The sequence below is a fragment of the Caretta caretta genome, chromosome 10 (assembly GCF_965140235.1).
Source record: "Caretta caretta isolate rCarCar2 chromosome 10, rCarCar1.hap1, whole genome shotgun sequence".
NCBI lineage: Eukaryota > Metazoa > Chordata > Testudines > Cheloniidae > Caretta > Caretta caretta.
Genome location: NC_134215.1, coordinates 3608561 through 3623256, shown reverse-complemented (window position 1 = coordinate 3623256; position 14696 = coordinate 3608561). Strand labels below are relative to the sequence as shown.

Here is a 14696-nt window from a genome sequence, read left to right as displayed (position 1 = left end):
GAGGCCCCATCATGCTAGGCACTGTACAGCTACATAGGAAGAGATTGTGAACTCTGGGAGAAGGACTCTGAGCAGACTGGCCAGAGAGAGTCAGTGGTTTGCCCAAGGGCACGCAGAGAGTCGGTAGCAGAGCTGGGAATTGAACCCTGGTCTGCTGAGTCCCAGCCCAGTGCCTTAACCACAAGCCCATATTATTTATTCCCATTCTTTGGGCTCTACAGCGATACTCATGACCAATTGCCAGGCTCTTGGTGGTGTCCAGCACCACTTGAGACTCTGCTCATCTCTGGATTGAAGCAACGCCACGCTGTTCGTGAGACGACTCCAGTAACTCTTAGCATCTCCTACGGGAGGTGGCGTTTGAAAGTGGCCAGTGCACTGCTTCCAAAGAAATGGAAAATATTATCCCATAATGACTTTTTAAAACAGGCTCCGGTTTCTTGCTTTCTGAAACCACAGCCTGTTCCAAAAGTTTAGTTCTGGGGAACAGTTCTTTTCCCAGGACGGATCTATTGTACTGTGAATATTGGACAGTTGTGCAACATGGAACCTAAAAACTGTACAGTGTGTCCTGTCAGGCAGGGCTGAGTGGTGTCCTTTTGGCTCACGAGCAGAATGTTTAGTATAAACATGGCCCGGCACGATTGTCATGCTTATGAGGGCTGATCTACACTTAACAGTTAGGATGCGACAGCTACCTAGGTGAGGGGTGTGAAGAAACCAGCCCCCTGACTGACTCAGTTATGCCAACTTAACCCCAGGCGTAGATGCAGCTGTCTTACCAAAAAGTCATTCGGAGTGACGCTGTTCCTGCACCGATGGGAACCCCTTTCCGCTGGCGCAGATAGCCTCTGCACTGCGCAATTATGCCAGTGTAGCTGCGGGGACATAGCTTTGCCGGTGCAGTCTCGGTCGCATAGAGAAATGTGTAAGTGTGAATTTAGACTAGGTTGTTGGGCCTGTTGCGGTAGCCCGCGAGGCAGTGCTCCCTTGAGCCAGTGCTGTAGAAACCCACCACAAAGACAGCTCCTGCCCCAAAGAGTTTAAATGGACATAGTGCAGAGGCCACATTTAGAGCCCTGGAAACCGAAGTCCTGAATGGAAGGAGCTGCCAGGGCAGGGGTCTGTCTAGTCCAGTCTCATCTTCAGTGCTTAGTGCCAGCTGCTCGGGAGAAATGGACCAGAAACACTGTGCTGGCCAAATATGCAATCGCTGGCCAGAGCAGATGTTTCTCCCTATCTGACCTCTGTTAGTGTTGGCTCGTGCCCTGAAATAGGAGGGTTTGGCTCCCTGTTTAATTATTTTTGTCCTCTCTAGTTGACCTGGAGATGTTCTTCCCTGTACAAATGTCTGATCCTGCATTGAATCCTCTTAATTAAGCTCTTGGACTCTGTTATCCAGTGGCAGTGAGTACCAAAGGATAACTATGCCTTGTACAAGCCTCTTGCCTTTCAAATTCAGCTGTCTCCTCTTTATCCACCAGACAGATACAGGAATGCAAGCTTCTCTGCACTGTCCATCCCCAAAGCACCTCAGCCTTGACAAAGAAGGGGAAACTCAAGAGGAGCTCTGTCTCCTGGGCCCTGTGAATCCTTGTCTGCTGTGATGTAAAACTGGACTGAGTGACCCCGATGGGTGTTCCATGGTATCGCGCTGTAGTGGGCCCACACACTGAAGTTTCCATCATTGGAGCAATTAATGTACAATACTGCAGGGTTTTCTCTGTAGTCTGGGAAGTCTCCGAATAGCCATCAGATGGGTAACTAAAGTTCTCCACAAACTCTGGTCTGAATCTGAACTGGTGAGCTAGAGATGGCAGGCTCTGCATCTCATTCCCAATGGCCTGAGGCACCCAGTTCATGTCATGCACTTAACATGAGTCTGTTCCACACCAGTTAGTTGTTCTGAACAGAATTTGGGATGGGGGCCTTGTTGCGACTTGGTGTGCCTGTTTGTACTGCAAGATTGTGGGTGTGGAGAGCCTGGCACCCTTTCACCTGGAAGATGTCGCCTCCCCTAGGCCGAGAGAGGAAATGCTGCATTACTTTAGGTGAGGAGATTCAATATCACTGTGATCATTCTGAACAGCAGGCTCAGCAATAACAGCTAGGGAGGACTCCCTCTTAATTTGCTCCACCCGCTCCCCATCTCTGTCACCAAAAGTTTCATGCATTTCTTTACATGGGGCCCAGAACCCGACAAATAAACAGCTCAGCGTCTGGTGGCTGTTGGCTGGGCTTTGCTGTTTAAACAAAAACTCACATGAGCTGCCTTACTGTTATAAGCCAAGGCCTGATGTGTGGGTGCAGGGTGGGTGCAGGGTGAGAACCACGCCCACATGGAGTCCACTGAAGTCAGTAGGCATGCATCTGAGCATCAGGACCTGCTCACAAAAGTCTCATCCCAGGATCAGGACCCAGGACTCCTGGCTGACGCTACAGTAACAAACCAGGACTCCAGCCCTACATTAAAAAGCCTGGTGATTGTGTACTATCGAGCCAAAACCATGCAGGCACTGCTGTGAGTTGTAAGCTCCCAAAGGGTTTGTTTGTGTCAAACCTGTCAGAAATAATGATATTAAAAAGATGGAAAAATACCTTCATAACATTCTCTTTTTACCATGAAATTTGCTAGAACAATTAAATGGTTCCGTCCCAGCAAATGTGTTCAAACAGGATCGGGCTTCAGCCAGCACTAAAGAAAGCAAACTCAGAATTTTCAGTGATTGTTTGTGGGCAATTGTGCGGCTTTGCAAATCTGAATCTAGTGAAATAGTTTAACCAGCTGAATAAGGGAACAGGGGTCTGGCAGCTTCCTGTCCTAAAGGAGCTGGAACTGCGAGCGAGATCCAGGAATCACAAACCTTTCATTGAATAAAGGTTTCTCTCCTGGTGTTGTCTGCCATGCAGCTCGGATCACGCTGAAGATAACTTTTGCAAAAATGTAATAGCTTAACAGAAAACCACGTGTCCTATTTCTGCCGGTGCAGGACCAGCCCATGCTACATGGTCTGAAAGCCCAGCACCATGGCCCTGAATCATAGAATATCAGGTTTGGAAGGGACCTCAGGAGGTCAGGAGGTCATCTAGTCCAACCCCCTGCTCAAAGCAGGACCAATCCCCAATTTTTGCCCCAAATCCCTAAATGGCCCCCTCAAGGATTGAACTCACAACCCTGGGTTTAGCAGGCCCATGCTCAAACCACCGAGCTATCCCATCAGCATGGACACGTACAAAAAATAGCAAAACTGACATTGACTTGTCCACAAGGCCAGGAGCAGGCCTGTATCGACCACACTCTTGACTATGGGCCAGCCTTAAGGACGGGTGGTGAAGAAGAATTTCAGTCCACTGCTTCCTGAGCGGGAGTTCTGGGGAGGCAGCCTACTCTGACTCTAGGTACAGAGGTTACTTCGAAAATCTCAGCAGCAGTAATCTTCCACCCCAGCTGATTCAGAGTGATGTGGCCAGATTGCCAAGGGAAATGTGGCAAGCCCTTGTTTGGATGTTGGGTGGCCTTGAAGGGAGGAAATGGGAGTATTGACCCTTCACCTATAAAAGCTCTTGTCTGTGATTTGAATATGGAGTTTTTGCCATGTGCTGGAAAGGTGGCTTGGGAGGCTGTGACAGGACCCCCGGGGTACAGCTTGGGTCTGTGGGACTGCTGTGCCCCCTTAACTCTCCAGCCTGGGCTGTCTCTCACAATGCTTTGCCAGTGCCAAGCAGCAAACCCCTCCAGGCATTGTGATCACTCAGTCACCAGCATGCAGAGACACACCCAGCTAAGGTGTGTGAGTGCTCTTGTGAACTGTACACAGGGAAATACCAGCAAGCCTCCCAAGTCCTTCTTTGGAGCAGGGCAAGTTTATTAACTAGCTCACGACTTCATCAAAGGAAAGTGGACATGCACCAGCCTTTGTAACCTGAGCAGATTCCCCGCGCACTTCAGACAAACTCCCTGGTTAAGAGAAAACATTACAATAAGTGTATTAGCTACAGAAAGATTTTCAGTTATTATAAGTGGCAGGCATAAAAGGTCAGAGATAGTTACCAAAGACAATAAAAGGTAAAAAGAACAGGAGTACTTGTGGCACCTTAGAGATTAACAAATTTATTAGAACATAAGCTTTTGTGAGCTACAGCCCACTTCATCGGATGCATAGAATGGAACATATAGTAAGAAGATATATACATACATACAGATAAGTTGGAAGTTGCCATACAAACTGTGAGAGGCTAATTAGTTAAGATGAGCTATTATCAGCAGGAGAAAAAAACTTTTGTCGTGATAATCAAGATGGCCCATTTAGACAGTTGACAAGAAGGTGTGAGGATACTTAACTTAGGGGAAATAGATTCAATATGTGTAATGACCCAGCCTCTATTCAAACCCAAGTTAATAGGATCTAGTTTGCATATTAATTCAAGCTCAGCAGTTTCTCATTAGAGTCTGTTTTTGAAGCTTTTCTGCTGTAAAATTGCCACCCTTAAATCAGTCTAAATCCTAAACCTTATTTGACTAACCAGTATTTGGATCAAGTAGTTTTTCTCATCCCACTGGATGTTGCAGGTAGGTTACAGTCCTTAATACACAGGCTTCCCATTTACACCTGGGACCAGTCTCCTCAGTTCAAAGTCTTTGCCTTCCCGGTATTTTTGTTGCTTTCACTGTAGGTGAGGGAGGAGAAAGGTAATCGCATGGTGCCACTGTCCCTTATTTTATACACTCAGTCCATGTATCTGGAAAATACTAGCCTAGACATGTCCTGGTGGGCCATGCTGAGTCACTGAGTTGAACAATCCCCACTGGTGAGGTGCTTGCATAACTGCCCTGTTCCTCCGCTGGTCAGTGACTGGTGATGATCATTCTGCGCCTGCCCCAGTGTTGGTCACCTCCTTTGTCATGGTCACTGGAGAACTAGCAGCGGGCAACTCCCAAACTCACAACATATTTCACTCACAACCATACTGCAAAATCTCATGACTTCTTGCTCACGACCGATATACATATTTTTGACAGAACCATGGGTTTCAGCAGATCATGACCTTTCCTCTGATATCTTACATGGCATGCTTTGCATGAAATAGCACAACCATGTATGAATGATGAATGTGGGGGTTACAGGGCACTACTTTAAGGTCCAGTGTGTCACAGAGGTCTAAGCCTCGACGTTAGAGTGAACGTGGACCCTCTGGGACCAATCCGAGCAGGGTCAGCTCAGCCCAGTGTGTATGCTTCACTGTGAGAGTCTCCTTCTGATGTAGCTTTAAAGCCAGAGGTCCTGCTTGTTCTCTAGGGATGCAGAAGCCCCCCTACTGCTTTTGTAAGATCAGGTTTGCCCTGGTACCTGTGGCAAAATTTCCCCTTCTGCTGTTGTGCATCCTCCTATATACTTGCTGCCACTCTCCACCCTAGAGGTGGCTGCATTTCGGGGGCGCTGTTTGTACAGAGTCTTGGAAAGCATTTTGGGAAATGGAAAATAAAATTCTCTCTCATGCTCGAGCCATTTATCCAAGTAGCTCTAAATCAGGGGTTCTCAAACTGGGGGTCGTGACCCCAAGGGGATAGTGAGGTTATGACCTGGGGTGTCATGAGCTGTCAGCCTCCACCCCAAACCCCACTTCACTCCAGCATTTATAATAGTGTTAAATATAAAAAAGAGTTTTTAATTCATAAGGCGCGGGGGGGTCGCACTTACAGGCTTGCTGTATGAAAGGGGTCACCAGTACAGAAGTTTAAGAACCACTGGTCTAGATCTCTCAGCCTTGTTCAAACTCCTCAGAGTGCCATTCTCTTGTGGATAACCAGGTAATTATTTGGGATCCATTTCAGGTTACACCATCCCATCATGATAGCTACATGTGTAGGGTAGAGGCTGGGGGAGAGAAGGGGAAAGCGGCAAAGGATCTGCATTAGGGGAGAGTAGCAAGTGGGTGTCGGTTGGGAAGGAGGGAGAGAGCCGGGAGAGAAAGAGGGCTAATGGAACTGTGGAAGAAGAGAGGACCAGGAAGGGAAGAGAACAATAACTAATCCCTGCAGAGAGAGCACCTCTTCTCAGTCACGAGTGAGCTGTGCTGCATCGTGTATCTTACACTTTAAAGAGACTCCTGTGTATTGTTGCTGGTGGGATGCTGTCTCACCAGGGCAGAGTTCCGAGTTCAGAGCTGTCTGTCTGCCCCTAAAGCACTGAAGCTACGTTTTTAGAAATGGCCAATGCTTTTGGGCCTCTCAGTTTTTGGGTGACCAACTTGACACCTTTGAAGAGACCTGGTTTCGAGAAAGGGCTGAGCCTCCACCCTCCGAAAAAATCTCGGACTCCTTTAAGGCATCTTCAGTTAGAGACCCATGTTCAGCAGACGCTCTTGAAAGCCTGAATGTAGTGTAGCCATGCGTGGACAGTATAATGTCAGAAGGTGATTCGTGGGTTAGGAGGGACGTTCTTCTGATCTCCTCTGCCCCTGCAAAAATAACCAACCCTCCAACTTTTTGTTCTTCCTCCAGAGCAAACTTCCCATGACTAATAAATGCTGGCCTAGATTATGAGCTCAAACAAGAGCGCTCGCTACAATCGCTTCTCCAGTGGTGCAGCAAACATCACTACGTCTGAGAACACTAACGGAGTAAGGAGCAGAGCAGGGGCGAAAAATTGGGGGGGGGAGGGGGGGAGGAGAAGTATTTCTGGCCTCTTACGCCCTCCTCTTTGTTTGGCCAAAATAAAGATGATGAATGAAAATTTGGCCCTTGGGGCTGCGATCTCCACAAATAAAATCTTAGCAATCTTCTTGTGTATTTTATCAACCTTGGCTGAGTAGCAATCCCCAGTCCGTGCTAGATCAACATAAGAACGGCCACACTGGGTCAGACCAAAGGTCCATCCAGCCCAGTATCCTGTCTTCCAACAGTGGCCAATGCCAAGTACCCCAGAGGGAGTGAACCTAAGAGGTAACGATCAAGTGATCTCTCTCCTGCCATCCATCTCCACCCTCTGACAAACAGAGGCTAGGGACACCATTCCTTACCCATCCTGGCTAATAGCCATTAATGGACTTAACCTCCATGAATTTATCCAGTTCTCTTTTAAACCCTGTTATAGTCCTAGCCTTCACAGCCTCCTCAGGCAAGGAGTTCCACAGGTCGACACATGGTGACATTAATTCTGCCTTCCTTTCAGACGAGAATGGAAACGACTTTTGGGCCTGCCTATTCCGCTGTGACCACCATCACGAAAGGTGAGCATCTCGCTGCCCTGGAGCACTGCAGCCTTGCCGGAAGGGCAACTTACCACTTTGATTGAATTCTTCCTTCGCTGCACAGATTGAAGTGAACCAAAGCTAGTCACTGTGCGTTCGCTGAGGGACAAGCAACAAGTCACATGCGGTCCCAGCCCAGCTTATTCTAGGGCTCTGATCACCAGGCAGGACAGAGATAAGTGTCCGTGGAAATGCTTTCCAATCAGTCATACTTCACGGTGCTGCAGGGGAGCCCCTGCTCTGCCCAGGACTGCACAGCAGTGTCCGTTCTCTCCCCTGTTCCAGTTACGGTCCCCTCCTTGTGAACCTCCCAAGTGCTTGCTGTTAGGGCAGATACTTTCCATCTTGCTCTCTGCCCAAATGTGAATTATTTTGGACAGGTTGAGCAAAATCCCCTCAAGTTGTTTTGAGTTTAGCAAGGGGAGACTTCACTTTTCTCATTTAAGAACAAATAAATCCTTGCTCTTTTTTCTTCATTTAAAAAAAAAAAAAGTGCACAGGATCCAAGAAAGGGAGTCCACAACCACCCGAACCAAAAGTCCCCTTTAAGAAGACCCTCAAACCTACCCCAGCTGACAGAATTCTCTTACTGCTCTGGGAAGCAGGCAGGCTTTCTCCCTTTTCCTTGGGCATCAAGTCAGGGAAGGAGCAGCTTGCTGGAGGGCATAAGGCCCTTATCTCAGAGCCTTGAGACAGAGCAACCAAACTTACCATCAGCGAACAAAAGTCTAGGCCAGGCTGGTGTCCAGGGGCCTGCAACCCACAGTATCCAACATGACTTCTGGTCCCCTGAGTGCTCAGCTTCCCTTTTCCTGTTTAAATAGCCCAGCATCACTGCGGGGCAGGGTGCTCCTTGATTGCTCCCGCGCTGTCTTGGCTGTAAGCACCAGACTATCCCTTAAAGGGGTAGTACACCCCACCTCACAGGGCTCCAGCCAAACAGGGTAGGAGCAGGGCATGAACATAGGACCTCACAGAGGACCAGTGGCTTTGCTTGCCTTGACAACATTGCTTTTGCTTTAGCAAAGCTAAGACTCTCCTACAGGCGCAAGTGACATAGTAAAAGGAGCGCTCCCGTCACAATGCATACTCACAAAGGGGCGGAGTACACTTTACACTTGCCGCTATACCTGTCACATTTCCAGACGTTTGAGTAGTTACATTTACAACCTTAGTGTAAATTCGTAACAAGCTGATCTTTATATGAACATCTCCTCTCTGGGTATAGCCGCCTTCCCTGGCGCCCAAGGAATATCCAAACCTCCCCTGATATAAACAATTTACAAGAGGATAAATGTTAAGGCTTTTCAGACTATTTTAAGCTGATAGGTCGAGCGGAATGTCTGTTTCTCTTTCTTGCTGGGCCAGCTCCCCTCAAGGAAGCACTGGTGATAAGGTATTGATTGCGCTGCCCTTCCTGGGGCCTCCAGGGGAGAGAGGAGAAATCCCTATTCCTTTTCTTTCGCGTCTCCTAAGTTTGCAGCCCCGTTCGCAAGAGCCCTTGCTCTTTAAAGGTGCTGCGAAAAACCTGAAATGTTTCTTTTGCTTTAAAGCTGACGGGACCAATACCTTTAAGCAGCACCGTAGGACTCCATCCTCATCCAGCACGCTCACCTACTCCCCGCGAGACGAGGATGATGGCATGGTACGTATTTCACGGGAGTGACCTTTCTCATCCCACTCGCAGGGGAGCGCATTGTCTGATTATCCCTTTTGAGAGCGCTCTGCCAGGCAAGTCTCGATCAGGGCATGTGCATTTCCTGGACAGGACAGTAGCACAGCTAGACCTGTCTGGTCTTTGCTCGGTTTACTGGAGACACAGAGTGGTGTGACAGGGAGCTGTGGGAGGGCAGGTGAGTATCGCTTTGGCAGGCAGAGAGGTGGCGGTGCTCCCTGATGGTCGATATCAGTCGGGATTAGACCTCCGCGTTCGTGGCTGCCCCTGTCTGGTGCTCAGACCGCGAGGCCATGTGTCTGTCAGGCTCTAGCAGTTTGTAGCTGGGGTGAGATGTATGCGTGGGACTCTTCAGACTGCAGCCTTAGCTTTGGAGGTGATGGGCCTCATTTTCAAAAGCAGGTGCCAGAGTTTTGCCCGCTGAATGTCCAGGCAGACCAGCTGCAAAGCCCACAGGTCTACTTGTGCCCATGCAGCAGCTCCCTGTGTGGGAACATTCTGCCCCAAGTGTCACTTGTTACCCAGGGTGGAGAAGGGCTTGAAACAAAACTGTTTTTCGAAGGGTTTGGGGTCACAGTTGCGGCCTGCCGGTCTGAACCAGGCCCCTTTTCAGCAGCGCCAGCCGCCACAGTTAGATAAGTAGCTACTTCCACAGAATCTTTTCCTATTTGCACCTCTAGAGGGGGCCCCTCACCAGAGAATGAAAATCTGGAACCAGAATCCGAGCTAGACAGGCCGTGATTGTGCCGAAGGGCTGTGCTTCATATTCACCCCATCCACTGGAGCCAGTGGGTTTTACCCCAGCCACGGATGACCCAGTGTGAAGTTCTTAAAGCAAAACGTTCCCGAGTCTCCAGATAGCCTCGCAAAAGGAGACCTTTTTGTTTGTCTCTGGCTAACTGATTCATCACACACACATCTCTGAGTAACTTCCCTCCTCAAGGATCAGGTGTTAGCACAGGGTTTGAGAGCAGTGTGGTTACGGGGCAGTTAAATCTAACTTAGACTGAGGGCTTTTTGAAACAAACAAATAAAACACCCACCTTAGTCTGAGTAGATTTTGTCAGACTTTGATAATGCTTAGTCCTGCCATGAGTGCAGAGGACTGGGCTAGATGACCTCTTGAGGTCCCTGCCAGTCCTGCGATTTTATGATTCTTAATTTCAATGCACATAGTTATGGGAGGGATGTAGGGCTTGATCGTTTGCTGGTGCTGTTCCCCCAAAGTGTAAAGCACATGCTTAACTTTGAGCATGAGAGTAATCCCTTACAGTTAAGCATGTGCTTCAATGTTGAGCTGGATCAGGGCCAGACTGCTCAGCAATTTGCAAGATCAGGCCCCTAAACTTTCCCCTAAATTGTTGTGTCAAGGGCTGTGATGCTTTTGTGAAAACCTCCACACCCTCTTGTCATTCAGTTAAAAAAAACACATAAGAGAATTGTTATTAATATGAGGCCAGATCCTCATCTGGGTTAAATCTGTATAGCTCCATTGGCTCCCTGGATCTGGTCCATTACGCCTGCTACACTGCCCTGCTCTTGAATCCTCTGTTCCAAGCTTTGATTTGACGCATTCCTCTAACATCTAGTGCTTTAAAACCCTAACAATATAGACAGAGGAAAAAGATTCCAGCTGGGATTTTCAGAGGAGACTAAGTTAGAGACCTAGGTCCCCTTGCATGTAGGGCTCCAAACGCCAATCGAAAACAAAACAGATCTCGTGTAAGAGCTGTCCCCTCCAAAATGTGCAACGCGTCTTCCCTACAGTGCTACACATCAGTCAGCAAAAATAGCAATAATCATAACGAACACAGGAAGCCACCCAGTTGGTGAAGAGCTCTGGACAAGGAGAACTGCGAAGTCATGACTGCCTGAAATCCCACTGACTCTCGCTAACCCTTGGGAAAAGCTTCCGTTCCCTCCCCCAGAAGGTGCCAGAGTCTCGTCACCCATCGCAGAGGCAGCTGCAGGCAAATCCGAGCTCTCTTGGGAATAGGATACTTTTCTTTTAATTGCTGGTAACGAAACTAAAAGTAGCCAAGTGCTGTCTTCATGCGGGGCGAAAGCTGCTGGTTGCCCTACTGGGTGGTGACCAAAGGCTGTTCGGAAACCTACACAGCATGGTCCTATCCTTGTTGGGCCCTGTGGGAACGTACAAGGGTACAAGCTATGGGCCCGGTTTTCATTTACACGATGGCTGCTCTAGCAGTGTGCGAAGTGTACCGTCTTCCCAGCACAGTGTGAAGTGGCCTTAGTGTAAATGCTAATGGCTAACACTGAGTATGAGGAAACGCTTGACAATGGTGGGCCTGTTTCTGCCCTTGGATATGGATTCTCAGCTCCCACTCTATTCGGTCGGGGTTGTGCCTGGGGCGGAATAATGCCTGTGAAATGCACTAGGTTGTTAATTCTCCACCAAGGGAAGTTACGGAAGCCCCATCGCTTGCGTTATCTGAAGATGGAATGGACAGAATTTTGAAGGATCTGGTGTGAAACAACCCAGCCTTGGCGGAGGAGGGAGAGACTAAACAGCACCTCTGCTAACAGACCTCTTCCCTCTCAAAGCCCTGGGAGAACCAATATGTGCCAAATCGTCACTGCTGGTCACCAAGCCCCTGGGCCAGGCAGTCCCTAATGGTCATTAGCTGGCTCATTAAAGCCTTGCTCCATGTAGATCTGTGTCCATGTGCATCCAGGAGACAGACGTTCTCCTTGTGTGGCACGTGAAGCTCTTCTGTCGCCCTGGGCCCTGAGTTGTTTTAGTTTTATTGCAATAACGGCTCGATGCTGCATGGAGCCCGGCCCATTGCGCTGTGTGCTGCTCACACATGTAGTGAAAGACATTTCTGCCCCAAGGCGCTTACATCTGAATAGCCAAGAGCAAGGGAGGAAGAGGAACCTGCCCGGCTGGGGCAGCAGGGAATAAAGCCTAGGTCTCCTCTCTGTGGCAGCATGCTGCCTCCATGCTTTTGTATCGGCAAAACGGAGGGCGATATTTACCTCGAGGGGGTCACCTCCCCAGACATCCGATTTTGCTCACTGTCGTTTTCCTTTCAAAAATTCTAAGTTAACTCATCGATTCCTTGTCATTTCCATTTACACCACTGCTGAGCCGCCCGGAACCGAGCCCTGAATCTTCCGCTACAAAAACTTCATTTCCCTACCTAATTACCCCATGTGCCCTCCTTCCCCCAGTAAATCCGTGCAGGTATATTCTAGCTACACCTATCTAAATCTCAGACACATGCAGAGTAGCATTGTTGACAGAACTGCCCCTTCTAGCGTGTGTTGTCTGACTACTGAGGTCAAGCTCCTGCAGTGACTTTCTTTGTTTAATAACTTTTTATTATCTTCCCACCAGTAGCACATTCATGGCTGAGTGCATAAAACTGATTTAACCCATTGGAACTACTCAGCGTTGGGTTTATATATTTACCTAACAATACATTTGCCTACTCTATTAAAAAGAACTCTAAGCTTTGGCTTTTAAGCAGATGCAGTAATGATACAAACTCGAATTCTCGTGTCATTACGCTCTGGAGACGGTAAAAGCAGAAGACCAGTTGGTCCTACTTGCTCATCTTCTTTGGTCCAGTTCAGACTTGGCCCCATCCTGCAGTACGCGGTGGTGTGGCTTGGCCACTTTACTTCAAAAATCCCAAAGCCTTTGGTTTTCCCTGCACTTCCCTTGGGGAGCCCATTTTACAGCCTGCTACATCTTGCTAGCAGAGATGTTCCCTGATTTTCTCCTACTTATTTTCCAGTCGTGCACTCGTTAAGGCTCCTCTTAACCCATTCCTGTCTGTCCTGGGTCCTGAGCCTGTAAACCCGGACGTGAAAATGCTCGTTGGGGTTACTCATGTGAGTAAGGGCTTGTAGCATCAGCCTTTGGTGCAACCTCTGCTTGTCCCTTCTCAGTCATTGTTGAGCCAAGCTAGGGAAGGGGCCTTGAGAGGTCATCTAATCCAGCCCCCTGTGCAGGGGCAGGACCAAGTAACCTAAATCATCCCTGACAAGTGTTTATCCAGCCTATTTTTAAAAACCTCTAGTGATGGGGATTCCACAACCTCCCTTGGAAGCCCAGAGCTTAACTACCCTGAAAGTTTAAAAGGTTTTCCTAATAGCTTTCCTTGCTGCAGATTAAGCCCGTTACTACCTGTCAGGGAGAGCAATCGATCATTCTTTATAACAGCCCTTACCAGATTTGAAGACCATTATCAGGTCCTCCCTCAGTCGTCTTTTCTCAAAACTAAACATTCCCAGTTATTTTAATTTTCCTCACAGATCAGGTTTTCTAAACTTTTAGCATTTTTGTTGCTCTCTTCTGGACTTTCTCCAATTTGACCACATCTTTCCTAAATAGTGGTGTCCAGAACTGGACACAATATGCAGCTGGGGTCTCACCAGTGTGAAGTAGACTAGGACAATTCTCTCCCATGGCTTGCATATGACACTCCTGTTAATACATCCCAGAATAATATTAGCCTTTTTCACAGCTGCATCACATAGTTGACTCATGCAGTTTGTGATCCACTATAACCCCCAGATCCTCTTCCACAGTTCTACTGCCTAACCAGTTATTCCCCATTTTGTTGTTGTGCGGTTGATTTTTCCTTCCTAAGTGTAGTACTTTGCACTTGTCTTTATTAAATTTTATCTTGTTACAAATCAGAGAACTGGTCTGAAATTAACACTCATTTTGAATTCTAAACCTGTTATCCAAAGTGCTTGCAACCCCTCCCAGCTTGGTGTCATCTGCAGATTTTATGAGCATACTCTCCACTTCATTATCCAAGTCATTAATGAAAATGTTGAATAGTGACAGACCCCTGGGAGAACCACACTAGATAGGTCCTTGCAGTCTGACAGCTAACCACTGATAACTGCTCTTTGAGAACCGTCTTTCAACCCGTTGTGCACCCGCTTTATAGTAATTTCGCCTAGACCAGATTTCCCTAGTTTGCATGCATAACACTTTCAGTCTTTTCTCCATCAGTCCATCCCTCCTGCTCCCTGCAGGTTTTTGTTACTCCTCTCCAAAGTCTTTCCAGTGTGTCAGTATCACTCTTGCACCGAGATGCCCAACAATGGATGTACTAGAGGCTGTTCATTCGCCCTCCCCCTTGCTAGGCTGAAGAGTTTCCTCCATTGTTGCTTTAAGGCTGAATTGGAAATGCTAAGGGCCATGCTGATGGTTAATATTCCAGTGGCAACATCCCCTGCAAAGCCAATCCCAAAGAGCCCTGCAGCCAGAGCAACCTCCTTGATTGGTGCATGCAAAGCCCAGTTAGCTCTCCCCTCCCAAACAGGAAGCAACAAAGCCCGGCTGTTCTTGAATTGAATTGGAGGAAGTCTCCACACTTACGCAAAGCAATTTGGCAGAAGCTAGATAGCAGTGAAACAACAAGTGCTACTGCAGAGATTATAGAAACTGCAGAGCATGGGAGCTGTCTCGGGGGCAGATTTACTAAGCTTTCTGCAAAGGATTCGTTCTTAGCTCCTGCTCTGCAGGGACACACAGTAAGTAACTGCACAAGGGAACCGTGGCATTTTAATGTATTGGTGTACGTGGGGCCTGAACGACTGGTGCGGGAGTTAGGTGACCCATATTGTGTTGGTGATTAGATACCTATTACTTCAGTCCTGTTTTACACTTGGCTAGGCCAAGCAATCTGGCGTGCAGGAAAATTTGGCAGAGCATGAGAGCCCCTGGAACCGCTAAGTTGCACGGAGGATGGGAGTTGGAAGCTCCATGGAGAGGTGGGGTTAC

General features: G+C 48.1%; 1 protein-coding gene across 6 annotated transcripts in view; it reads left to right on the top strand.

The window, feature by feature from the left end:
• The window catches only part of TRAF7 (TNF receptor associated factor 7), a 47090-nt gene that overhangs the window by 13982 nt on the left and 18412 nt on the right, over nucleotides 1–14696 (top strand). For 5 of the 6 annotated variants that reach the window (XM_048868326.2, XM_048868323.2, XM_048868327.2 and 2 more), the window contains 3 exons: nucleotides 6503–6621; nucleotides 7173–7230; nucleotides 8805–8896. In XM_048868326.2, the coding sequence (XP_048724283.1) occupies nucleotides 6541–6621; nucleotides 7173–7230; nucleotides 8805–8896 (231 nt within the window). In that variant the 5' untranslated portion in view covers nucleotides 6503–6540. Of the gene's footprint in view, nucleotides 1–6502; nucleotides 6622–7172; nucleotides 7231–8804; nucleotides 8897–8943; nucleotides 14447–14696 lie in introns of those variants that run through there. The other variant, XM_048868321.2, reaches the window with a different exon arrangement.